This window comes from Microtus pennsylvanicus, chromosome 13 (assembly GCF_037038515.1).
Source record: "Microtus pennsylvanicus isolate mMicPen1 chromosome 13, mMicPen1.hap1, whole genome shotgun sequence".
Classification (NCBI taxonomy): domain Eukaryota; kingdom Metazoa; phylum Chordata; class Mammalia; order Rodentia; family Cricetidae; genus Microtus; species Microtus pennsylvanicus.
Genome location: NC_134591.1, coordinates 58864692 through 58892666, shown reverse-complemented (window position 1 = coordinate 58892666; position 27975 = coordinate 58864692). Strand labels below are relative to the sequence as shown.

Below are 27975 nucleotides of genomic sequence, written 5' to 3'. Positions count from 1 at the left end.
ATGTAGCCTTGTTGTAGCAATGCAGAAGTGTTCCCTTTTCCCCACAACCTCTCCAGCACAAGTTGTCATCAGTATTTTTGATCTTGGCCATTCTTACAGGTGTTAGATGGAATCTCAGAGTTGTGATTTGCATTTCTCTGATGACTAAGGATGTTGAACATTTCCTTAAGTGTCTTTCAGCCATTTTAGATTTCTCTGTTAAGAGTCCTCTGTTTAGGTCTATACTCCATTTTTTTTATTGGGATATGTGATCTTTTGGTGTCTAATTTCTTGAGTTCTTTGTATATTTTGGAGATCAGACCTCTGTCTGATGTGGGGTTAGTGAAGATCTTTTCCCATTCTGTAGGCTGTCATTTTGTCTTGTCGATCGTGTCCTTTGCTTTACAGAAGCTTTTCAGTTTCAGGAGGTCCCATTTATTAATTGTTTCTCTCAGTGTCTGTGCTGCTGGGGTCATATTTAGGAAGTGGTTCCCTGTTGCCAATCTGTTCGAGTGTACTTCTCACTTTCTCTTCTATAAGGTTCAGTGTGGCTGGCTTTATGTTGAGGTGTTTGATCCATTTGGACTTGAGTTTTGTGCATGGTGATAGATATGGGTCTATTTTCATTCTTCTACATGTTGATATCCAGTTATGCCAGCACACTTGTTAAATATGCTTTCTTTTTTCTATTTGATATTTTTTGCTTCTTTATCAAAAATCATGTGTTTGAAGATGTGTGGATTGATATCCAGGTCTTCTATTTGGTTCCATTGGTCCTCCTGTCTGTTCTTATGCCAATACCAGGCTGTTTTCAGTACTGTAGCTCTGTAGTAGAGTTTAAAGTCAGGGATTGTGATGCCTCAAGAAGTTCTTTTATAGCCTAGGATTGTTTTGGCTATCCTGGGTTTTTTGCTTTTCCAAATGAAGTTGAATACCGTTCTTTTGAGGTCTTTGAAGAATTTTGCTGGGATTTTGATGGGCATTGTGTTGAATCTGATCATTTTTTTTTTATCAACCTGTCACAAGCTAGGGTTATCTGGAAAATGGAAACTCAATTGAGAAAATCCCTCCAACCACATGGCCTGATTGGTGATATGATTGATGTGGAAGGGCCCAATCCACAGGGAGTGGTGCCAGCCCCCCCCCACACACACATACAGGTGCGTGGTCCTGAGTTGTATCACAGACTGAGCACACCATAGGAGCAAGCCAATAAGCAGTGATCTTGCAGGACTCCTAGGCACAAGGAGGCGTAAATACATAGAAACTCAACTCAGTGTACTTGTCATGGACCAGGTATAGTGGCACAAGACTTTAATCCCAGCACTCAAGAGGCAGACGCAGAGGCAAGGCCAGCCTGGTCTACAGAAAGAGTTCCAGGACAGCCAGGGCTACACGGAGAAACCTTGCCTCAAACCAAACAAAACAAAAAGTACACGTCACTTCTTCCAAGAAGATGGATTCTAGCAATAGGCTACGTGCATTGTCTTAGGGCCCTAGGGAGGGATCTGGTGTGGTCAGTTCAGTCATACATATAGCACAGAAGTCATCTGGGCTTTTAGCCACCTCTGGTCCCAGTTGAGAGAGCCTGGGGGAATCCCCAGACCACACATAGACTACAAAGGTCACCTATATAGCCACCCCCAGTCCTGCTTGTGCGAGCTTTATATGGCCTGGCCCTTCAAATAGGACATATAAACAGGATATTAATCACTTCCATTCCCATTTCCAGCCTTCTGGGTAGAAAAACAGGTTATATATCTTTCCCCTGAAAAGACAACCCTGTGTGTTTAACATTCCTGCTTTCCCTTGAGCTCTCTGTGAGCATGAAGACCTTTGTGCTCCCAACAAATGGAAGCTGTGCAAGTGGATAAAACGGATTCCAGAAGCCCTGGGTCATTTCATTACCAGGCCTGAACTACCTCTCTGACTTGTTGGCCAGGGAGCTTCCTGAGGTCCCCAAAATCATACTGGTCACTGCCACTGCTATTGGTTGCCCACCAGAACAGGACGGTTGTAAGACCTTTTTTTAAAATTTCTTTTTCTTTTTTGTCTTTCTTTCTCTTTCCTTCCTTCCTTTCTTTCTTCTTTTTTCAAGACAGGGTTTTCTCTGTGTAGCTTTGGAGTAGACCAGGGTAGCCTTGGAGTGGACCAGGCTGGCCTCGAACTCACAGAGATTCATCTGCCTCTGCCTCCCGAGTGCTGGGATTAAAGGAGTGTGCCTCCACCGCCAGGCTAACATTTACATTTTAAACATTTTTATTTCTGTATGCATGTATGTCTTTATTGTGTTTGTGTGCTTATTGTGGCGGTAAGTGGTTTCCGCGAACAGTGATGCGAACTCCGCTAGTCAGACTTGGTAAGGAGCACGTGACTGTCATCTCTTTGCCCAGGCCCCATCCCTGCTTTTTATTAAAATTGGTTCAGTAGGGGGCTGTGGAGATGGCTCAGTGGTTAAGAGCTCTGCCTGCTCTTCCAAAGGTCCTGAGTTCAATTCCCAGCATCCACATGGTGGCTCACAACCATCTGTAATGAGATTTGGTGCCCTCTTCTGGCCTGCAGAAATACATGTGGGCAGAGCACTGTATACATAATAAATAAATAAAATTAAAAAAAAAATGGTTCAGTAGGGTTTCTAAACAAGACTGGCCTTGAACTTTTGAACTTCATGCCACCATCTCCCAAAAGCTGAAATTACAGGCCTGTGCCGTCAATTCCTGATTTGCTCACTCAAGGACCCAAATATGCCCAGTGAGGTGACACACATGCCCTTACTCCCAGCCCTTGGGAAACAGAGACAGGAAGATCTCTGTGAGTTTGAGGTCAGCCTGGTCTACAATAGTGAGTTCCCGGACAGCCAGGGTTACATAAGTGTCTCAAATAATAATAATAATAAAATTACAGACAGCTAGAAGTGACTTCAAGGAGAGCCTAAGGATGAGACCTCTTGCCCCGCCCTGTCCACTTCCCTGGCGTCGGACAGAGACCCAAACTAGCGGGCTGCGCTGCGCATGCTCAGCCGCAAAGATCTCCGGAAGAGGGGCGGAGCCGGCGGCGCTGTTTTCTTCGAACCTGTGCTTCCCGCCGCCGAGTTGGAGAAGAGTTGATCAGCCTGGTGGAATGGCTCAGGCTCGCTTTTCCGGAGAGAGGCGGCGTTTCTCCGGTCCCGAGGATGGTGACGCGACAGGTGGGACGCCTCCAGTGCTGGGGAAGTCGTGACCCCGGCTCCCGGGCTCCCAGGGTCCCTGCTCCCCTAGCCCCTGGCCCCTGTGCGGTGACTGAGCTCGGTGCCTTTGGGTCTCTTTTCGACTTCTTTCTATAACTGTCTTTCTGGTTACACCTGTGGCTCTTTCCACTAAGCAGTGTTTTTTACAAACGTAAAAAGCTGGGCGTGGTGGCGCTTGCATTTAATGCCAGAGACGGGGATCTCTGAGTTCAAAGACAGGCAGTGCTACATAATGATACCTAGTTTCAAAAAACAAAAACATTGGGCTGCAAAGATGGCTGAGAGGCTAAGAACCGTGGCTGTGCCCCGCGTGGGTGGCGCACGTCTTTAATCCCAGTACTCGGGAAGCAGGATTAGGCGGATCTCTATGAGTTCAAGACCAGCCCCATCTACAAAGCGATTTCCAGGTCAAAAAAAAAAGGGGCACTGAATGCTCTTCCCGAGGACTCAAGCCAGTCCCTAGCATCCACATGGACCCTCAAAACTGTCTGTAACTCCAGTTCTGATACTCAGACATATATGCAGACAAAACACCAGCGACCATAAAATAAGTTAACATATTCAAAAGACAAGAACATGAATTTGCCTTGTGCTCCTGAGGCAGAGGATCAAGAGATCGAAGCCAGATTAAATGAAAACTAGAAGATTTGGGTTGAATGGCGATCCTGTACATTCCGAGCACACCCAAGGTTCTAGTCCTGGGTTCAGTTTCGACCCAGCACCACAACAAACTGCGTAAAGGCTTTTACAAATAGGATTATACTTGAATCCCAGCCAGAAGAGACTAAGTCATAAAAGATTGAACTTGTGCTGGTATTGTATCAGTGAGTGAGTTCCTAGATTCAATCCTCAGTATTGTCCAAAATAGGAAGTTCAAATTGAGATTGGATGAAGGTGCAGGGTTTTGGGTCAGGGAAGAGGTGTTGTTTTGGTTTTTATTTTCTTTCTTTTTTTTTTTTTTTTTTTTTTTTTTGAGACAAGGTCTCACTACTATGACTCAAGCTGCTCTAGAACCCAGTTTCCTGTTTGCTGGTGGAGCAAGTTTCTAATTCCAGCACTCGGTAAGCAAACAGGTCTAGGCATACCTCCCTTGTGCTTGCTTTGTGAGGGGCTTTTAAAGGAACCCAAGGCTTTGTACATGCAAGGCAAGCAGTCTCCCAATTGAGCTACATTCCCAGCCCTCATAACAAGAACTTTGTAATTCTTAGACCGAGAAAAGTGCTTTAATGGGGGTTGTTACCCTTGCTGTAGTAGTTTGATTTTGTTTTATTTTGTTTTTTTATCTTTTCTAGACAGGGTTTCTCGGGGTATCTTTGGCTGTCCTGGAACTCACTCTGTAGATTAGTCTGGCCTCAAACTCACAGTGGTCTGCCTGCCTCTGCTTTCCCAAGTGCAGGAATCAGAGGCGTGCCCTGCCACGCCCTGCAGCTATAGTGGTTTCAGCTATTAACTTGTGAATAAATTTGCAAGTCAATGCTGGTTGTGTGTGCAGACTCTTAATCCCGACAGGGAGCATGGGAGGGTGAAAGAGTTTTCAAGGCCAACCTGGGAGACCAAGCTTGTTCTGGGACTACCTTGGCTACACAGAGAAGCCCTGTCTCATTCATAAATAAATAGAGACAAGAAATTTGCAATCCAAAATTCAAAAAGGACTGATACAAACTTGTAACTCCCCAGTCAATACTAGGAATTTTAACTATCAGGTATCAGAAATGGCCAGTTTTTTGTATGTGTGTTACTATTACACAAGTTAATGCTTTGGAGGTACCTAATTATTTAATACTTAATATACAGTACAGTTAATATATCTCATAAATTTATTTTTGTTTTCATGTGGTATCTTGCCATATAGTTCAGTCTAGTCTCCAACTAGGAAAGTCTCCAGTCTCAGCCTCCTGAGTGCTGGAATTACACTGCACTCAACAGTTTCATTACCTTTTCTCTTAGCATTGTGTGACAAGACTGTGTTTCCTGGGAAGACACGACACACATATTCACCCTAGATAAAGATCTCACAACAGACCAAAATACATGTGTCACCAAAGTCCAGCTTGGTGAGCCAGTGAGTTTTATTGGGATTACTTACAGGAATATGGGTTAGGGGTTAATTATATTGATGTTGTTAAATTTATAGATTCTTTTTGGGCTTTCTGTATACACAGTCATGAAATCTATGAATAATTACAGATTTACATTAGTCTTTTTTTTTTCTTGTTTTATCTTTTTGGCTAGAATCTCTAGTACAAAAATGAAATGGTAGCTGCAGAGTGGTGGCACACGCCTCTAATCCCAGCACTCGGGAGGCAGAGGCAGGCGGATCTCTGTGAGTTCGAGGCCACCCTGGTCTATAAGAGCTAGTTCCAGGACAGGCTCCAAAGCTATAGAGAAACCCTGTCTTGAAAGAAAAAAAAGCCAGGCATGCTAGTGCACGCCTGTGGCCCCAGCTTTCCTGAGGCAGAGGCAGGGAGATCTCTGAATTTCAGACAAACACGGGGCTGGAGAGAGTGGTTAAGAACACTGACTGCTCTTCTAGGGAAACTGAGTTCAATTCCCAGCATCCACATGGCGACTCATGGCTGTCTAAGTCCACCCTGGAACTGGAACATCCTCACACAGACATCCATGCAGGCATAACACCAATGCAACATAAAAAGAAGTAAATAATTACTTTAAAAAAAAAAAGATGCTGGGCGGCGGTGGCGCATGTCTTTAATCCTATCACTTGGGAGGTAGAGGCAGGTGGATCGAGGCCAGTGAGTGTCAGGATACCCAGAGCTGTTAAACAGAGGAAACCAAACAAACACATAGCAGCCATAACTTGTTCAGTCCCCTTATACAAATCATTGAGCCGACTTTAGCTTAATTTGTCAATTTCTGTTGAATTGGCCAGTTGCCTTGAAGACATTCTATATATTATTTTCAATTCTCTATTTTCAGAATATTGTCAAATCCAAAATTTAGGAGAAAAGAAACTCTACATTTTCAGACAGTGATAATAGAATTAATCATAACTCTTTTTTTTTTTTTGGTTTTTTTGAGACAGTGTTTCTCTGTGTATCTTTGTAGACCAGGCTACCTTAAATTCAGAGATCCACCTGCCCCTGCCTCCCTGAGTGCTGGGATTAAAGGTGTGTGCCACCACCGCCCAGCAGTCATGGTTTTTCTTGATCAATAAAATAGCCAGTTAGTCAGTTAGTTTATTCACTTTTTGGTGGGTTTTTTTGTTTGTTTGTTTGTTTTTTGTATTTTGTTTTTTTGAGACAGGATCTCTCTTCATAGCCCTGGCTATCCTGGAACTTGCTCGGTAGACAAGGCTGGGCACAAACTCATTGAGTTCCACCTGCCTCTGCCTCCTGAATACTGGGATTAAAGGTGTGCGCCATCACTACCCAGCTAGTCTCTCCACTTTCTGAAATTGCCTTTGAATATTTTGCTATGGTTGAGTTGTATGTCCAGAAGTAACCTAAAGTAAACGGGCACACGTGTGAAATCCTGTTTCTTCCTGTCCTGTTTCTAAAGCTGCTCAGCTGACCGCAGGCTTTCAGCCTTCTCTGGCATCCTCTGGCATGAGTACAATGCTTCCTGCAGTTCCAGCCACAGCGGTCCAGCGTTCCTGTTATGGTTGTAAGAGAGTTTTTCAGGAGGGGCAGACTGCTTACCAGAAGAAAGGGTCTGCTGAGCTCTTCTGCTCCAGACTTTGTATCAGTGAATACAGCTCGTCTGCCGACTCCCCAGCTCCCCTCAGGAGGACGTGCTTGAACTGCTCAAGGTATGGAGGGCTAAATTATGTCCTTTATTTTGCTACATGGGTCTCGGTCAGACTCCTGATCATAAATTTTTGTATTCTCATCTTTGAAGATGTGCCACCTTCATGAGTGAGCAGAATTTGCTTTCTACTTCCAGTTCCTTTAATAGATCTCTCAGAAGTACTTTGGGGGTGGTTCTTGAAAGGGTGGAGAAGCCTTGAGAACTTCATAGCATTTGTTTGTTTCAGTAAATAAATGTTGGAATTAGGAGTATTAAAATAGTATATTTTCAGTGCTCAGAATGGATATGGTATGTTATCTTTACTTTTTTTTTCTTCTTTTTAAGTCAGGACTCAAATTTTGTCATGTTTGTTGCCAATTCCCTTAAGTTTTTAAGGCGGAGTCTTACTATGTATCCTTTTTCTACAGTTGTGAGCTCACTGTGTAGAGCAGGCTGGACTTGAACTCATAAAGATCCTCCTGCCTCTGCTTTCCAAGTGCTGGGGACTACAGGTGTGTGCTACCACACTGGGCTGTCTGCACTTTAATAGGTTCACAAACCCTTTGTATAGGATTTCTTCAATTCTTGACTAGTCTTTTGTTTCAAGTCCTATTTTCTGGAACTCTGCTGAACTTTATCTTTGGTTTTCTTGTCCCTCTTTCTTTTTTTAGAGTTTGTTTATTTTATTTTGTGTATGAATATTTTGTCTGCTTGTCTGTGTACCACATGCAGAGGCCTACAGAGGTCAGAAAAGGGCATTTGATCCCTTGAAACTGGAGCTACAGACAGTTGTGGTTTGCTGGAAATACAACCCAGGTCCTCTGCAAGAGCAATCAGTCAATCAGTGCTCTTTTTTTTTTTTTTAAGATTTCTTTATTTATTATATATACAGTGTTCTGCCTGCATGAAAAAGACACATGCAAGAAAGAATTTATTATGTAAGTTGTTCTTCTAAGGCATAAAAATTAGGTATGGCTTCCTCTGGAATATGAAAAATATATATATATATTGCAAATTGTAGATTAGTTGAAAGATGATAGTCGTGCTTAAAAACTGGAAGAGGCTATCATTTGTAGTAATAACCTATGTTTTTATTGACTTTTTAGTTGTATTTATTTTATTTTGCATGTCTGAGTGTTTTGCCTGCATATATGTATGTGCAACACATACCTGCCTGATGCCTGGAGAAATCAGAATAAAACATTGGATGCCTTGGAGCTGTAGTTATGGGTAGCCATGAACCAACATGTGAGTGCTGGGACTGAACCCAGGGACTCTGGGAGAACAGCCCCTGTTCTAACCACTGAGCTTCTCTCCCGCTCCCTTATTGAGACTTTTTAAAATTTCACATTCCATAGCATCTTTTTCTTTTGAGACAGGTTTCCTGGCTGTCCTGGAACTCACTCTGTAGACCAGGCTGTAGTGAAACCTCAAAAAGATCCTCCTGTCTCTGCCTCCTGAGTGCTGGGATTAAAGGCGTGCGCCACCATCGCCCGGCTTCTGCTTATATGTTTGTGTACCAAGTGTGTGCCTTTCCCATGGAATCCAGAAGTGGGCACTGTATCCCCCCGAAACAGGAATTATTGACAGTTGTGGGCTGCCATATGTGTGCTGGGGATTATCAAGGTTCAAATTAAGACAACTTGACAATGTTGCTTTGTTAAGAACATCCTTAATTTCCAAAACTCACTTGGTTTATGTTGTTTTACAGGAAATGCATAGTAGAAGGAGCCCAAGAGTTCACTGTCCAACCAGCATAGCCAGAACAGTGACTCTAGGTCCCAATTCAGTGAGCCAGGACAGTATAGAAACAATATAGGAGCCAGAGGAGAAGGGACCCAGCATCCTGCTCTGGGCCTCTCACGTACACACACAGACTCATGTTACCCCATAACTTTATCGTCCTCTTCAAAAGCATTTGTTGTTTGTTTTTAGAAACATTTTAAATCTGAAGGATATGAAGAATGTCCAGTTGGAGGACAGTAGCTCTGGCAAGAACTTCTGTAGCCAGTCTTGCCTTTCATCCTACGAAGAAAAAAGGAAGCTATTTGTCACCATGTGTCCTGAGAGCACTCTGCTGAAGTGCAGCGTGTGTCGGAAGATGGCTACTGTGAGTCTGGGTGGTCTCCATCCTTAGGAGAGTTCGGGGATTCTGCTTAAACGGCCGTTGTTACTCTTGTTTTCATCTTGGCAGTAATGCCTACTTTTCAAATTTTCATTCTGCTGCCAGTTTCATGATGAATTGGTGTAAGGACTGTGGGATTTCCTGTTCCGTGGTGTGTAATGTGTGACAGCACAGTTTCCATACTTGACTAGTGCAGAGAATACGAATGCATAGACGAGAGCTGCTGTTCCTTCCGTCAGAGTCTGGGGTGTGTTTGCTGTCATTGGGGAAATCTCTGATTGACAGTTGAGGAAGATGGAAAGACTTCTGACAGTTCCTATAGGAGAGCCGTAGGATGCTCCTGAGAACAGAGAGGCTAGCCACGATGTGGTGGGGGGGGGGAGTGAGAGGAGCGATTACTGGTCTGATCCCTGTTGATGAAGTAGGACTAGTGCGTAGCTTGATCGCTGTTTGATGCTTTGTCACTTAGTAATACATAATCCCAGTATTGGAGGTAAAGAGGCGGGAGGATCTTTTCAAGGTGACCAAGTTCCAAGTCAGTCAGGGGTACATAGTGAAACAAAAAAGGCAGGGCGATGGTGGCACACATCTTTAATCCGAAGATTTGGAAGGTAGAAGCAGGTGGATCTCTATGAGTTTGAGGCCAACCTGGTCTGCAGAGCAAGTTCCAGGATAGTCAGGGCCACACAGAGAAACCCTTTCTCAAAAAACCAAAAAATAAAATAAATTTCAAAAAAAATTTAATATTTATTAATTATGTATATAATATTCTGTCTGTGTGCATGTCTGCAGGCCAGAAGAGGGCACCAGACCTCTTTACAGATGGTTGTGAGCCACCATGTGGTTGCCGGAAATTGAACTCAGGACCTTTGGAAGAGCAGGCAATGCTCTTAACCACTGAGCCATCTCTCCAGCCCCCCCCCCAAAAAAAATTTAAAGAGCCCTGTGTTGAGCCCCAGAAGGAGTCATTTTCAGGAGCATTTGATTTAGTGACAGGATGAGGAGCAGGTGTAGCTCATGCCTATAACTGTGGCACTCTGGAGGCAGAGTCAAGTGAACCTCGAGAGTGAAGTCAACCTGGTCTGTATAACCAAGTTCCAGATCAGCAAGGGCTGCTCATCTCAAAGGAAAAAATATTCATGTTTATAAAGGATTAAATAAAAATTAGCCTCTGAGTCGCCTCGACTGTCCTGAAACTGGCTCTGTAGACCGTGCTAGCCTGGAACTCAAAGATATTGCTTGGATTAAAGGTGTGACTATGTTACTAGTATGCCTGCCTTGTTTACCAAGTTTTTCTCTGTAGCTTGGAGCCTGTTCTGGAACTAGCTCTTGTAGACCAGACTGGCCTCGAACCCACAAAGATCCCCATGCCTCTGCCTCCTGAGTGGTGGGATTAAAGGCGTGGGCCATCATTGGCTCTTGTTTGATTTTTTTTTTTTTTTTGGTTTTTTCGAGACAGGGTTTCTCTGGCTTTGGAGCCTGTCCTGGAACTAGCTCTGTAGACCAGGCTGGTCTCGAACTCACAGAGATCCGCCTGCCTCTACCTCCCGAGTGCTGGGATTAAAGGCATTCGCCACCATCGCCCGGCTTTGATTTTTTTTTTTTAAGGTAAATTTATTTAGAACTGAAGAAATGGCTCAGTAGTTAAGAACAATGGCTGCTTTTCCAGAGGACCTAGAGGTTCAATTCCTAGCACCCACGTGATGCTCATAACCACCTATAACTATAGCAACAGGGGATCTGGTGCCCTCTTCTAGACTCTCCAGGAAATGTATGCACACAGTACACACATGCAAGCAAAGCACTCATACACATAAAATTAAAATAAATCTGACAACCTGAGTACAATCCCCAGGCCCCGCATGGTGGAAGGAAGGAGTGAACTGACTCTGAATTGCCCTCTGACCTTCACATTCATGGGATGATCTTGTATGCTCCACACACATGCAAATAAATGAATAGGGTAACTTCGTTTAGGATGTGTTTATTTCTGTTTATGTGCACGGTTGTGTGCCTGCATGTCTGCATGTGTACCGCTTGCATGCAGGTGCCCATGGAGGACAAAGGGGTACAGACATTACAGGAAATTGTGAGTAACTCAACCTGGGTATGGGGAAATAACCCTGGGTCCTCTGGAAGAGCAGGAGGTACTCCTAACTGCAGAACGATTTCACCAACCTGTTTTCTGTCACTTCTATCGATATTCTAGTCGCTGCAGAAAAAGAGACACTGTACCAAAAAGTGGTTCTTTCTCACCACTGCTTTCAGTGATGTAGAAAGATTAGATGGCAAAGCCCCTCGTTATACAACCTTTCCCTTTGTCCCTCACTCTTCACTGAACTTGCTGGCCTTACTTCCTGCTTGTATGCTGCTTTTTATCACTCAACATATGTGATTTTTTTTCTTTTTCTGAGACAGTGCCTGCTGTCCTGGAAGTAACTATATTATGCCAGGCTGACCTCTGAACTCACAGAGATCCACCTGCCTCTGCCTCCTGTACTGAGATTAAAAGTGTGTGCCATCATACCTGTCTGTGCTTGGGATTTTTTGTTTTATTTTGTTTTCAAAACAAGGTTTCTCGGGGTTGGAGAGATGGCTAGTGGTTAAGAGCACTGGCAGTTCTTCCAGAGGACCTGGGTTCACTTCCCAGCACCTACATGACAGCTTACAACTGCCAGTAACTCTACCTCCAGGGGATCTGACACCCTCACAAATACCAATGCACAGAAAGTAAAAATAAATAAATCATTTTTTAAAAAAAAATAAGGTTTCTCTGTAACCCTGGTGGTCCTGAAACTTGGCTTTGTAGGCCAGCCTAGCCTCAGACTCACAGAGATCCACCTGCCTCTGTCTCCTGAGTGCTGCGGTTAAAGGCTTGTTCCACCAGTGCCTGGCAAGTGCTTGTGATTCTTGTTTTTGTTTTCTGTTTGTTTGTTTTTTGGTTTGGTTTTTGTTTTGTTTTGTTTTTTGAGACAGGGTTTCTCTGTATAACACCCTTAGATGTCCTGGAACTAGCTCTGTAGATCAGGCTGGCCTCGAACTCACAGAGATAACCTGCCTCTACCTTTTGATTTCTGGGATTAAAGGCATGTTTCACCACTGCCTGGCATGCGTGTGATTCTTTATTTGTTATGTATACACACACCAGAAGAGGGAACCAGATCTCATTATAGGTGGTTGTGAGCCCACTATGTTGTTGCTAGAAATTGAACTCAGGGTTTCTGGAAGAGCAGCAAGTGCTCTTGACCTCTGAGCTATGTCTCCAGCCCCATGCTTGTGATTCTTTACCATGAAGATAACCTAGAGCAATGATTCTCAACCTATAGTCATGACCCCTTTGAGGGTCGCATGTCATATACTCTGCATATCAGAAATTTACAGTAGCAGAATTGCTATTATGAGTTAGCAAAGAAATAATTTTATGGTTGGGGGTCACCATAACATGAGGAACTATATTAATGGGCCACAGCATTAAGAAGTATTGTAGACTATTAGCTTAAGATATGTTACATTTATTTGTGCTGTGGAACATTTGTTTAGTGATGCAAAGATGCATTGCATTCTTTTATGTTCCATTTGTTAACTCTGTGAAGCTGTGTTACTCTGCCTGTCAAACACCTGATTGTTCTAATGTTCTAATAAAGAGCTGGTGGCAGTAGTTTCTGTCCCATCCAGATCCTGCAGCCATGTAGTCCCAAAGAAACACACAGAGGTCTACATTAATTAAAGCTAGTTGGCCTATTAGCTCAGGCTTCTTATTAACTTGGTTTTTTTTTTGGTTTTTTTTTTTTTTTGGTTTTTTTTTTTTTTTTTGGTTTTTCGAGACAGGGTTTCTCTGTGGTTTTGGAGCCTGACCTGGAACTAGCTCTTGTAGACCAGGCTGGTCTCGAACTCACAGAGATCCGCCTGCCTCTGCCTCCCAAGTGCTGGGATTAAAGGCGTGCGCCACCACCGCCCGGCTTATTAACTTGTTTTTACATCTTACATTAATCCATTATTCTTGTCTGTTTCAGCCACGTAGCTTGGTACCTCTTTCATCAGCGAGGCAGTCTCGTCTTGCTTCCTCACTATCTGGGTGAAGACTGCAGGCTGACTCTTTCCTCTTCCCAGAATTCTCCTATTCTCTTCGCCCTACCTCTACTTCCTGCCTGGTCACCCTGCCTATACTTCCTGCCTGGTTACTGGCCAGTCAGCATTTTATTAAAATACAAGTGGCAGGATAAAGGACCATTGTCCCACAGCCAAGAGCCAGTAGCCAGGCTGAAGAAAGGATAGGTGGGGCTGGCAGAAGAGAAAATAAATGAGAGGGGATACCTGAGAGGAGGAGGAGCAAGAGAAGGCGAGGAGGGTGTCGAGGCCAGCCACGCAGCCACGGAGTAAGAGGGAAAGCAAGATATACAGAAGTAAGAAAAGTAACGGAAAGACAATTGTCACATGTACTCACTCATGGATTTTAAACATAAAGCAAAGAACCAGCCTACAAACCACAATCCCAGAGACAACAATGAGGACACTAAGAGAGACTTATAGAGATCTAATCTACATGGGAAGTAGAAAAAGACCAGATCTCCTAAGTAAATTGGGAGCATGGAATAGGCCAAGCCAGAGCATTATTCTGTCAAGACCCATGCATGGTAAATGTTGTTCAAGCAGCTTTACCTGTGTTCTAATACATCTTGTTCCTCTGGCAGCTGACTGGGGGGACCTTGGGTGAGGATTGCAGGGAGAAACAGGGAGGGGAGCAGAGAAAAATGTAGAAAATGTAGAGCTCAATAAAAATCAGTTTTAAAAAAGGCAAAATAAAGCCGGGCGGTGGTGGCGCACGCCTTTAATCCCAGCACTCGGGAGGCAGAGGCAGGTGGATCTCTGTGAGTTCGAGACCAGCCTAGTCTACAAGAGCTAGTTCCAGGACAGGAACCAAAAGCTACAGAGAAACCCTGTCTCGAAAAATCAAAAAAAAAAAAAAAAAAAAAAGATAAAAAGGCAAAATAAAAAATAAGAAAGGTAAAAGGCCTAGAGGCAAAAGGTAGATGGAATAATTTAAGAAAAACTGGCTAGAAACAAGCTAAGGCCAGGTATTCATAAGTAAAAAATAAGTCTCCATATGTGTATTTATTTGGGAACCAGGTGGCACACCCCTAAATAATAAGGAGCCTAAAGAGTAAAAAACCAACCACGTACAAGGAAGGTTGGGAACCACTGGCCTAGAGAGACAGTTTTTGCCTCAGTATCTCAGTAGATATAAGTACCCTTTTTGATCTCCTTAGCCCTGGTAGAGAGGCGGCTTTCTTGAACTCATGTTCAAGGGTAATATACGAAGGAAAGAAAACTAATTAGACATGTGTTCTTATTCAGTAGGCTTAGTTGCCCAGGATAATAAACCTCTCTTGTGACCTCTTTCATTGCATATGTGTTATTACTACTGTTGTTAAATGATAAGGTAGTTTTCTGATAAACGACCAAATTGCTTCATTTTATTGTTATAGCCTCTATTCTCCTTGTTTATAAAGAAGTATAAAAAGTTGTTTTTGTAATATTTCAGCTAAGAGCAATTATAGTAGATGTGCTTAGTGTTTAACCATTGCATGTGATATACCAGAAATATGAATATTATTTTTAATCTCTAAACAGGAACCACCCAGAATACTTAGATCTTTTCCTTGCAAAACACTGGAACTCTCAGATGAGATGATTATGATTACTAATGACTTGGGGAACGCAGAGGTCTTCTGCTCTGTTTGTTTTTCTTCATACAATAGTGCGGTGATGGAATCTTCAACAGGTAACACCCAGCAACTCCAAAGTTGTACTAAATCCTGGGAGACACAGCCATTCTTTGCTTTTAATTTATAACTGATTAATTTCCATATTAGAGTGAGTTAAAATTGCAAATGAGTGCTGGAGAGATGGCTTAGCAGTTAAGAATGCTTGCTGATCAATCATGAGGACCCAAGTTTAGACCCTATAACCTGTGTAACAGCATTCACCTCACAATTTAAATAATCTTTATTTAAAAAAGAAAAACAGTATGCCAGACAGTGATGGTGCACACCTTTAATCTTAGCACTCAAGAGGCAGAGGCAAATGGACCCCTGAGTTCCAGACCAGCCTGGTCTACAGGATGAGTTTTAGGACACCCAGGGCTACACAAAGAAACCCAGTCTCCAAACAGACCAGTAATAGAGCTCAGTTGTCAAGAGACTTGCCCAGCAGACATGAAGCCCTGGGTTCCATGCCCGCTGCTGCACTCGGACTTCATGTTAGACTAGCATTCTCCCTCTGATCATAGAACCTTCAGAACAAAAACACTTACTATTAAACCGTCCTTTGTTTCTGCCTGGATTATAAAAAGGATTTTTGTTTATTTTTGCCAGTAAATGTTTCCACCGTACACAGTGGTTCAAAAGAGAATCTTTCTCCAAGGAAATATCCAATTCCAGTTATAAGCAATATAAGGTCATTAGTAAATGACCATGTTGACCTGTTCATGAACACTGATCTCTTACAAGGTAAACAAACATTTGACATAAACAGTGTTTTGTCATATTGTTGAGTCTCTTTGTTTCTTGATATGAAATGAGCAGCATGAGCTTTTGGTACTGTTAGAGCAAGAAATCTTGAATATATGCTTTATTTCAACAGGTTCACTTTCTTCTGTACCTACAAATGTCATCGATGTAAGTTTTATCCCAATTTTTTCAGTTTTATATAGATTTTTGTGTGTGTATGTTTTCATACAGAGATATTTGTTTATTTATTGAGACAGGGTTTCTCTGTATAACCCTGGTTGCCCTGGAACCAGGCTGGCCTTGAACTCAAAGATCAACCTGACCGCCTCCAGGTGCTAGGATTAGTGCGCCACCACCACCTTTAATCTCAGCACTGGGGAGGCAGAGGGAGGCCAATCTCAGTGAGCTCAAGACCTGCCTGGACTGTTTCACAGAGAAACCCTGTCTTGAAAAACCGGAGGGAGGGGGAAAGAAAGAAAACATCACACTTGCTTTTAATATGAGCACTTGGCAGGGGTGGGGAGTGAGGGAGGAAGGCAGATCTCTGAGTTCAAAGCCAGCATGGCCTACAGAGCAAGTTCCAGAGCCAGGGCTTCACGGAGAAACCCCATCTTGAAAAGCAAACAAACAAGCCGGGCGGTGTTGGCACACGCCTTTAATCCCAGCACTTGGGAAGCAGAGGCAGGCGGATCTCTGAGAGTTCGAGGCCAGCCTGGTCTACAAGAGCTAGTTCTAGGACAGGCTCCAAAGCTACCGAGAAACCCTGTCTCAAAAAATAAAAAAAATAGAAAGAAAGAAAGAAAGAAAGAAAGAAAGAAAGAAAGAAAGAAAGAAAGAAAAGAAGAGCTTATACTACAAAATGTGCCTTTTACTTTGTTATTACAATAGATGTGTTAGGTATTTTTTTATTTGAAAATAACTAAACGAGTGTTTTTTGTTTTTTTTTTATCATTTTTTCTTAAGCGCTCACCCAGTGAATCCAGTAGTGGTGTTGGTAATAGTGTGGAGCAGCCAAGCCTCCTCCCGTCTTCACCAGTGCTCTTTGAGGACACAGCAGGCCCTACTGTGGACGCACAGAACGGCAGGGAGTCAAACCAGGTACACAGCATGGAATCTGTGATAGTGAATGATACACTGTGTTGTCCAACGTCTACATCCACAGTGCAAAAAGTTAAAAAAGAACCACAAAATACTAGAAAGTCTGGTAGCTCATCTTTTCAACATTCTAGCACCAATACAAATAACGATGTTACATTCTGCTATTCTTGCCACTTGTTCTACCAGAAAAATTTTACCTGCCAGAGAGAATCATTTGCAACCCAAGGAACTGCTGACTGGGAGAAGACCCTAGAAAAATTCAGGAAGCATGAAGAAAGTGAAGTGCATTTAAAGACACTGCGGTTTTGGAGACAGTACCAGTTTCTGGATGAAGTGCCACGTGATGGTTCATCTGTTTATTCAGAACCTATGGAGGGAAATAGAAGGTACCTAAAGCTTGTTATCGAAAGCATCTTATTTCTGGGAAAACAGTGTTTGCTCCTAAAAGGAAGTGACCAGTCTATTCCGTCCATTAATAAAGGCAATTTTTTGGAATTACTAGAAATTCGAGCAAGAGATAAAGGAGAAGTGTTTCGGCTTCTGAGTTCACATGGTGATTTCTATCACAGTACACAAGTTCAGGAGGAGATTATTGAAATAATAAAGGCTGAAATGCTGCAGGACATTGTGGGTGAGCTCCGTGTCGCCTCGGCTTTCTCGATCATCTGTGAGGAGACGGCGGACGGTGCCGCTGGAGGACAGCTTTCAGTGTGTGTGCGGTACGCGCACACAACCTCCAGTGCGGTCCTCGTTAAAGAAAGGTTCCTGGGGTTTGTTAATATCGAGGAAATGACTGCAGTCCACGTACACAGGCGTATCAAAGCTTACCTGCAGCAGGTCGGAATTGATTTTAATAAGATATGTGGTCAAACCTATGATCTAGCCACAAATTTGAGGGTAAAATTTAATGAAGTTGTAACAGAATTCAAGAAGGAAGAACCAAGAATTTTGTATGTCCATTGTTACGCACATTTTTTTGAATTAGCAGTCATTAGTTTCTGTAAAGAAGTGAAAGAACTCCGAAGAACACTACATACTCTGAGCTCTTTGTTCAGCACTGTTCTCGCGTGGGGAGAGATGTTGGCAGCTTTGCAAACCATGTGTAAGCTAAGTCAAAATAAAACTTGTCAGAAGCACGCCTCCCAGTCGTGCTGGCCAGCCCACGAGGACTTGTTGCTGTCGGTGACCGAGTGTCTCCCAGAGGTCATTGAGACTCTGCACTCAGTGGCCCGCCAGTCCGCAGGCACAGCTGCCGCTGACCAACTGAATGATTTGCTGGTAGCGGTTACCAAGTTTGAATTTATATTTTGTTTGAAATTTCTTTATCGAGTACTCAGTATTACAGGAATTCTTTCCAGAGAGTTTCAAAGTGAAACTGTAGACGTCTTCTCTTTGTTTTCAAAAATCGAAGCAATTTTGGAGTGTTTATCTTCTGAAAGGGATGAAATGTATTTCCAGACTATCTGGGATGGAACAGATGAGATATGTAAAAAGGTAACCAGTAAGGGTTTTGAAGTTGAAAAACCCTCTTTTCAAAAAAGAAAAAAAATTCAGAAAACAGAAGAGCCTGGCAACTCAGAGAGTGTGTTTTTTCCTACCTCAGCAGATGAACACTATAAAATTAATATTTATTACCAAGGTCTGGATACTTTGTTAAAAAACTTAAAGTTATGTTTTTCAGAGTTTGACTATTGCAAAATGAAACAAATTTCTGAGCTATTGTTTAAATGGAATGAACCATTAAATGAGTCAGCAGCTAAACATGTTAAAGAATTTTATAAGCTCGATGGAGACATTATCCCTGAACTTCGATTTTACCGGCAGTATGCAAATCTCAACTTTGTCACAGATTGTGGCTCCTTAAGCTTCATAGACCTTGGCCGTTTGTTTAGTCAGCATGGCCTCCACAGTAATATTCCTCGTCTCTCGAAACTGTTACATATTGCTTTATCGTGGCCAGTTACTTCAACAAATAATGAAAAGTCATTTTCCACACTGCCTCATCTTAAAGCATACTTACTTCGTACCATGGGACAAGAGAAACAAACTGGCCTGGCTCTAATGGCTGTTGAGCAAGAGCTGGTAAATAGGTTGATGGAGCCTGAAAGACTCAGTGGAATTATGGAAAAGTTTATTAGCCAAATGAAAGATACATATGACTTGCAACTTTGAACTTAATTAAAAGAATTTTATGGAGGCTGGAGAGATGGCTCAGAGGTTAAGAGCATTGCCTGCTCTTCCAAAGGTCCTGAGTTCAATTCCCAGCAACCACATGGTGGCTCACAACCACCTGTAAAGGGGTTTGGTGCCTTCTTCTGTCCTGCAGATATATACACACAGACAGAATATTGTATACATAATAAATATTTTTTTAAAAAAAGAATTTTATGTCTTTATTGGAATCCTAATAAAGTTTATATTTGTTGTTTATTCTTTTGAAATAGTCTTACTACATTGCTTAAACTAATCTTGAATTTTTGAGGTCTCGTCACCCACTTTTACATACTTTTTCCCTTTTAAAGTATTCTGGTGGACAGATTGTTTTAGGCACATGTACATTTGACACAATGAACGACTACATACCAGAAACTAATTTTTTGGGTTTTTTTTTTTTTTTTTGGTTTTTCGAGACAGGGTTTCTCTGTGGCTTTGGAGCCTGTCCTGGAACTAGCTCTGTAGACCAGGCTGGCCTAGAACTCACAGAGATCCGCCTGCCTGGGCCTCCTGAGTGCTGGGATTAAAGGCATGTATCACCACTGTCCAGCTTATGTACATTTTAAATTAAAAATCATTGCTGGGAAGCTAATAGTGCTACAGAAGTATAGGACATGAGGCCTAGCTAGAACAAGACCCTGACACTGGTAGAGAGACATGGAGTGACTGTGAGCATAAGGTTTAAAATACAGAGTGAGGGAGTAGGCAGTGATCACCCTTTAATATCTGCTTCAGCTCATTCCAGAAGGAATGAAAGCAGGGAAGTAGGGAGGATTTCAGCAAAGCCGAGCTCAGCTGTGGTTTTCTCACTTACCTGCCTCCTTTAAAAAGTAGAGCCAAGAAGTTTAAGCAGGTAGCCCCTGACCATCATTCAGGAGCAGGGAATTCATTCCAGGTTCTCAGGGACTGTCCAGCTCAGAGCTCGGCAGTCCAGCACATCACCTCCACTCTGGGCCACCAGTAGTCATTGCTCAATCTTGATTCAGTCTTGATTCAGTCTCCAGGGGAAGCCAAAGGCAGACTAGGAGTGCTGTCCCCATGCAGTCTGAGGCACTTGTTAGGAAGAGGGCCCTTGGGTCACCGGGATAGAAAAGACCTTGTGAGGGTAGCATTCCTTCTGACCTGGACATGATAAGGTCTCCAAGACTAGAATCAAACCCATGAGAGCTACAAGCCCCTAGAATTGTCCCATGATGCAGATGTTTCCCTTGGCTCTATCTACTACTGAACTGCACCTGTGCTGGCAAGTGCATCTCCAACCTGCGTGTGCTCAGGGTGGACATGAGGTGGACCGTGTACTGGGTCCCCAGCCACGGTCTAGTTAGTCCCATATTCATCTACCGGGCTTTCTTTATTAAAACACCACAGCCCAGTTTGTGCCAAAACTCATTCATCTCCTGTGGTCTCTGCCAGAGGTCTCTTGCTCTGTTGCTAACCACCCAGTCTTCACCCCAAGGTGTAATACACCCTGGGTTCACTTTTATTGATTTAGTGAAGGTGAAAATCCTGAAGTTATGCAGTAAAGGAGACCAACAAGAGGCGTGGGCAGGCAGGCACAAAGCTATGTCTTCAGGGGTGGGATCCTGTGGCTCTGGGATACAGGAAGGGGCTTTACTCTGTAGCTTTGAAGCCTGTTCTGGAACTAGCTCTTGTGGACCAGGCTGGCCTAGAACTCACAGAGATCCGCCTGCCTCTGCCTCTCCACCGCCCAGTTTAGGAAAGCAGTTCTTAACATGTTACTAGGATAAAATACAAGGATTAGCCAGGCAATGATGATGTACATCTTTGATCCTTGCAATAGTGAAGCAGAAGCAGCCTGGTCTACAGAACTTGTTCAAGGACAGCCAAGGCTACATAAAGAAATCTTGTCTCAAAAAAAAAAAAACAAAACAAAACAAAACCCAAGAATTAACTCGGTTAAACCTTGTCCAGCCACATATCACGCAGGAAAGTCTTTCTCTAGGATACCTTATGTAAAAGTGGTCATAAGGATTGAGGTTATGTGTAGCACAATTAATAAAAACTCAGAAACAGACATTGGTGTTCCACCTGAATTTCAGAAGAGCAAAGCAGCCGTGCCACTAGAAAGCTCTTACCTCAGTGAATACTTTAGACTGAAAGAGCTGGTTCCTGTCTCATCCCACTGTCTTTTACTCTGGTGCTGGGATTAAAGGTGTGTGCCACCATGGCCTGGCCTCTGGCTGACTAGTGTGACTGCTTTGCACTGATCTCAGGCAGGCTTTATTAAAACACAATATACCACTACATTTCCCCTTTTTGTCTAAAAAAGGAAGGCTATACCTAATATAAAAACACTACGCATAGCCTGGCGGTGGTGGCGCATGCCTTTAATCCCAGCACTCGGGAGGCACAGGCAGGCAGATCTCTGTGAGTTCTAGGCCAGCCTGATCTACAAGAGCTAGTGCCAGGACAGGCTCCAAAGCTACAGAGAAACCCTGTCTCAAAAAACTAAAAAAAAAAAAAAAAACACTACGCATTAAGTACAATAACTATACAATATATAAATACACCAGCAATGTCTAGTCCATTCGCATTTGATAAATTCAGAGAAAATACTCCATATCTATCCTATCTTGGTGAGTCCAATCTTGTACCTAATTTACTTTCTATCATAACTTGCTTTCTGTGTCTGATAAACAAGGAAGATTATATCTAGTTTTCAACTCTTAAGAGACCCAAGAAGGAAATGTTAACTGAGTAAGCAGGAAGTAAGAGCAAGCAACTTCCAAAACATGGATAGACACCCAAAGCTCCTCTGTAATGCTGGGACATCCAATTCTTAGGCCTACAGGCCTAGAATATCTGTCAGAGACAGACTTTTACGTAAAAGAAGATATTCTGAAGGGCTGACCCACCTTGTCTTGGAAAGTTTGGAAGTCACGTTTGTGTCCTGCTTGTCCAGCATACTGTCAGCAGTCAAGACAACGACATTTTCTTGCACAGTGATTTACTTTTGCCACAAAGAAAGTAAACTCCATGTGGAGTTTCTTCAATGCCCATTATCTTCTCTGAAGTAGATTGGTGTCTCATTGTCATAAAAAAATAAGAACCTAGATTATTAAAACATCATAAATGTCATATTTTGTAGACCTCTGGAGTTTTGAAGATGACCTGTCTATCTAAAATATATCTTTGTTTGACCTGGAAAACATACCTAATGTTTAATTATATTAGGTGACTAACTACTAACTGCATCTCCTTATTATCCTAAACAGTTGGTAATAATAATTTTCAAGGACTAGAAATTTGCATTACATTGTTAAATAAATTGTATAGGTATAACATCTTGAGCAAGAGTAGAAATGTATTATAATATGTTATAACAAAATTAATCTAAAATTTGTATCATTATACAAAATTTGTATACAATATACAAAAGTCTGATTTAATGTAAAACATTTAAAACTAATAGTTGCTGTTTAAAAGTAGACTCAATAGTCTAACTTTATCTTATCATATCTATATCCTGCCTTTTTTCAGAGTAGATTCAGTAATCTAGCCTTTTATTCTATCATATCTATATCCCTTTTTTCTTTTCAAAACAAGGACCTTGAATCTAATTTTCTTTGTTTAGGGCTGAAGAGATGGCTCAGAGGTTAAGAACACTGACTGCTCTTCCAGAGGTCCTGAGTTCAATTCACAGCAACCACATCGTGGCTCACAACCATCTGTAATGAGATCTGGTTCCCTCTTCTGGCCCACAGGCAGGCAAACCACTGTATACTTAATAAAAAATCTTTAGAAAAAAAAAACCTTTTCTTTGGTTAGGTTTTTTCCTGAACATTACCATTAACAACTTTTAACCAATCCCCCTAAAGAATGACAGATATCCATAACCCATTGAATGACTAAAACCACCTACTCTACCTCTTGGGAATGTGGGCGTCATATTAAATTTAGTTCATGCTGTCTGGGGTTGGGGGTAACAGTATCTTTAGGGGATCCTGAAAAGAAAGATTTGGGTCAATTGTTAACTCCTGGGAGAGGTAGCTGTTCCATTCACTTGTTGTCCAGGCTCTGTGTAGTGGGAAAATACAGAGGTTGTCTCAAGTCCTGGCTAGAGTAGTCTGTGGGACTGAATCATCTCAGCTAGCCACCTTGAAATTGACCTGAGCACTTGGTAGTCCAAAGCCAATCTCTGGGTAGTGTTTTTCAGCTTAGTGGTGTTATCATAGTCCTGGAGGAATTATCATTGTGGGGCCCCATCCTTCTTATGGAGACTTCAAAAATTGCTATTAGGCATGTTCATGGTTCACTGCAGAAAACTGATAGAGACTCAAACCAGAAGTCCTGTACAGGAGGATAGATGAAACCTTTTTCTAGAATTTGTTAGTACTCTATATGACCTTTAAGAACATGACAAAAAGTTTTAAATATTTATTAATCTTATAAATTGTATACTATGTAAATGATATAGTATATGTTATATGCAAATACATATTTTATATAAACCCATTCTATGTTAATCTTATAAATCGTATACCTTATGCATATTTATGTATATTAATCTTATAAAAATTATACCTTAAGAAAAGCTGTTAAAGAGTTAATATAAAAGCAAACGATTTCACTGTGGCTTTGCTGTGTTGTAGCCAGCTGTCTGGTGGTCTTGTGTGATTTGGTACTTCTCTGCTGCAGGGTAATCGTCTCTCGACTTCAACACGCAATACATCGGTCTTAAAAGCCCTCCAGAGAGCCTTAATGATCTTGGTGCCTTTGAGAGTCTTCGGGTCCCTGGAAAGGGTGCCCTGCTTGCTCAGAAAGTAATATCTACCACTGAATTAAACCTACAGCCACTCATCATTGTAATTAAAAACACACTTTTGTTCTCTTACTAGAATTTCTTTTATATTTTTCTTTTATTATATGGGATTATATAATGGTATTTTCATACAACTTTATAATGTACTTTGAACACCTTCCTCTCCACGCCCCATTATCTGCCCCCTCTGCACCTTCACCCTCCTCGTAGTCCCTTTAGTAGTCCCAGGTAGTTTAGCTTCTGCTTTCCTGTCATTTGTACACACCCAATTTTATGTATTTATAGTCTTGGACCTGTAAATGAGAGAGAATATGCACTGGCTATCTTTGAGGCTGAGTTATTTTACTTAATATGATCATTATGTCTGTTTTTCTGTAAATTACATAATGACGGAAGAGCAGTCTATTATGTACATAAACACATTTTCTTCATCCATTCCTTCTTGTTGGGAACATCTTTTAGTTCCATAGCTTAGCTGTAGTGACTAATGTTGCAGTGAACATTGAGGTGCAAGTGTGTGTGTGTACCATGTGGCCAGGAGTCTTTTGAGTAAATGCACAGGAATTGATACAGGATTGCATGGTAGGTCGGTTTCTAGTTCATTACGGTGGACCGCTTTACAGTCCACCACAGCAGTTCACATCCTTGTCAGCCTATGTGCGTTTCTTGTTCAGTTATCTGAGGTGTCTCCCACCCCAGTACCAGTTCTCATCTCCTTCATACACTTTCACCAATGGAGTAAATTTTGCTCTTACTGTTTAATCTTTTTTGGAGTTCTGACACAGACATAGTGTCACAATAGGATAGAATGCTAATAATCCAGCCAGGCGGTGGTGGTGCACGCCTTGATACCAGCACTCGGGGCAGAGGCAGGCTGATCTCTGAGTTTGAGGCCATCCTGGTCTACAAGAGACAGTTCTAGGACAGCTAGGACTTGTTACACAGAGAAGCCCTCTTTCCCTCTCCCTCCCTCTCTCTCTCTCTCTCTCTCTCTCACACACACACACACACACACACACACACAAAACACACACACACACACTGCAAAGGATTATGAGATTAGTAGTAATAAAATAGTTCTTAAATGTGGCATGGACGCTTTAAAAGAAATTCCACGCTAGCTCAGAATTTAGGAATAGATGGTTATTTATTTAAGGGTAAACTCACAAATCAGAATTCTCTGCTTGAATGAAGAACAGAGATAGAATCCAACAATCAAGCAACCCGAAAGAGCAGCAAGCAAAAAAGGAGGAAGGGGCAGACACAGGCTCTGCATCCACATATATGGTCTAAGAGGTCACGCCCCAGTAGGAGGGTAACCACAAGCTGTAAGATTTCCTATAGCACTTAAATATTTGTTTTTCTTCTGTCCCATATCAGGTGACTCTCCTGACATGAGTCAGAGATTTTAGATTTCACTTTAATAAGCATGCTTGGGTTTAGAGAAGGAGAGAGTCACTCTCCAACTCTAAAAGCCAGCTGTAATCTAATTGGACTGGAACTACAAATACCAGCTGAATTATATGTCTGTAGAGAACAGCAGAAACAAACATTTGGGAAGATTTATAAAATTTTATCCGTTTGGAAATGTGATATACCAATAGGCCAATTTACTATTTTTTTGATACGTTTGTTTCTGGATGATTTGTCCTTTTTTTTTTCAGATGTGTCATTTGTTAAGTGTCTCCAGATTCCTTAAGTGGATATCTTCATTTTCCTGAAAAGACAAACAAAACCCTTCCCCACCCCTAACTTTGAGGAGATTTTCTTTTGCCAAGTTATATCTGATGAAATGAAAAGCATTTGTTATTTTTATCAGTTAGTTTAAATGGCCATCGTGCTTAATGAACTATCATGTCTTCTAATTAAGAGATGTCGGGCAGTGGTAGCACATGCCTTTAATCCCAGCACTCAGGAGACAGAGGCAGGCAGATCTTTGTGAGTTTGAGGCCAGCCTAGTCTACGAGAGCTAGTTCCAGGACAGGCTCCAAAGCTACATGGCAACCCTGTCTCGAAAAACAAAAAAACAAAACAAAACAAAAAAGATGTCTTGTTCATATTCAATGTTTATCAGTTTTGATGGTGTCCATAGCTTTTCTTCTCTGGAGGAAACAAAAGCAAAACCCCTTCCCTAATGTAACACATGTCCTGGTTTCCATTTTGAGGTCAGTATATCTTGAAGGTATATCAACTGATTTAATTCCATAGTTTTTTCTTTTCTTTTCTTTTCTTTTTGGTTTTTTGAGACAGGGTTTCTCTGTGGTTTTGGAGCCTGTCCTGGAACTAGCTCTTGTAGACCAGGCTGGTCTCGAACTCACAGAGATCTGCCTGCCTCTGCCTCCCAAGTGCTGGGATTAAAGGCGCGTGCCACCACCGCCCAGCCATAGATTTTTCTATTAGCCAATGTTTCTATCTGTAGCTGTTGTTCCTTTCTCATTAGCATTTAGAAAATTCAAAGTTAATCAAGCATTATCCAATCTATTTCTGGGGGTGTTTATCATCCCTTTCTGTTTATTTTAACATATCCTTTAGAGTTTGATTTGATCTCTCAATAACTGCTTGGCCTGTAGTATTATGTGGTATACCTGTAATATGCTTTATATTATAATAAGCAAAAAGAACTGTTTCATTTTCTTACAGACATATGCTGGAGCAATGTCAGCCAAATTTGTACAGGTATACCCAAGATGGCCATCTAGTAAATGTGTGATTACCAAATCAGCCTTTTCCAAACTCAAAGCAGTTGCCCATTAAAAACCTGAATAGGTATCAATGATGTGGTGTGCTTATTTTAGTTCTCCAAATTCTACAAAATGGAACACATCCATCTGCCAGATTTCATTCCTTTGAGTACCATTTGGGTAACTTCCTGTAGGTAGTGGTGTTTGGTTGTATAAAAAACAAGTGGTGTCTGATTGTATCTCCTTATAATTTCCTTGGCTTGTTGCCATGTGAAAGAAAAGAGGTTTTTTGCTATTTTTTGCTTTTTTTGGTTTTTTGAAACAGGGTTTCTCTGTAGCTTTGGAGCCTGTCCTGGAACTAGCTCTTGTAGAGCAGGCTGACCTCAAACTCACAGAGATCCTTCTGTTCTGCCTCCCAAGTGCTGGGATTAAAGGCATGTGCCACAAATGCCCAGCTAGAAAAGCCTTTTTTAAAACATTTGCTATTGACATGTTGTTTTTATGAAATTCTGAGGCCTTCAGCACAATTCCAATCAATAATTATTTGATTTCTGTATTCCCTTGTGCTAGAGGACCTGGCAGGCCTGTATCGGATTTAGATGTGTGTTATATATATGGGGTGGTGCTTATTCCTGATTGTATTTTGTACCTGAATAAATAATGAAGACAATTCTATATCATCTGGTATTAATTCAGTGGTTTCAATATGCAAAACAACTCTTTCTATATATTGCGAATTGATAAGTATATTGAAAGGTTCTTTAAAATCCTTTAGTACTACCAGGTGGTGGTGGTGCATGCCTTTAATCCCAGCACTTGGGAGGCAGGGACAGGCAGATCTCTGTGAGTTCGAGACCAGCCTGGTTTACAAGAGCTAGTTCCAGGACAGGCTCCAAAGCTACTGAGAAACCCTGCCTTGATAAACCAAAAAAAAAAAAATTCTTTAGTACCATGAGAATTGCATGTAATTCTGACTTTTGTACAGAATCATAAGGGCTTTGATCCACTTGACTTAAATTTTCTGATTTGTATAATGCCTTTCTGATTTATTTGCATCAGTATACAATGTAGGGGCTCCAGTTATTGGTGTGTCCCATACATGTGAGGAAGGATCCAGTTAGTTCTCTTTATAAGTTGTATCTCTTGTATTTGTTGCTAATCTCTCCCAAAAGGTTACTACAAACTCTTTTCCAGTGCTCACTTTCTTCCCATAATTTTTCAATTTCATCATTATTAAAAGGTACTATAATTTGTGCTAGGTCTATTCCTGCTAATTAATGAAGTCTCAGTTTTCCTTTTAACTCAAATACCTTTTCCACATTAGTTTTTAATTTTTTGCTCAGTTTATGTGGCAAAAAGATCCATTCTAAAATAACATCTTCCCTCTACATTAAAATTTCTGTAAGGAAAAATTTGGAAGGTAATATGACCAGAATTTAGTTAAGATTTGGACCCACACAATCCACATGTGCCTTCTGTGGTTTCTCTTCAATGAAAGACAATTCCCTCTTTGCTATTTAATTGTTCTTCTCCCTGGAACTATTTAAGTCCTTGTCACCATCTAAGGTTGTGTTTAATCAAATCATTGGGACCTATTCCAATAGTGTGCCATA

General features: G+C 41.8%; 1 protein-coding gene across 2 annotated transcripts; it reads left to right on the top strand.

The window, feature by feature from the left end:
* Nucleotides 1-3065: 3065 nt before the first annotated feature.
* Zmym1 (zinc finger MYM-type containing 1) lies at nt 3066-19069 on the top strand. 2 transcript variants are annotated; one of them, XM_075946266.1, is made up of 8 exons: nt 3066-3166; nt 6725-6974; nt 8888-9062; nt 14709-14859; nt 15452-15586; nt 15720-15754; nt 16550-16684; nt 16871-19069. In XM_075946266.1, the coding sequence occupies exons 1-8, from the start codon at nt 3100-3102 to the stop codon at nt 18854-18856; spliced, it is 2934 nt and encodes a 977-aa protein (XP_075802381.1). In that variant the 5' UTR covers nt 3066-3099; the 3' UTR covers nt 18857-19069. The 2 variants fall into 2 exon arrangements, with proteins under 2 accessions (XP_075802381.1, XP_075802380.1); XM_075946265.1 differs by having other exon boundaries at nt 16550-19069.
* The last annotated feature ends 8906 nt before the right edge of the window (nt 19070-27975 follow it).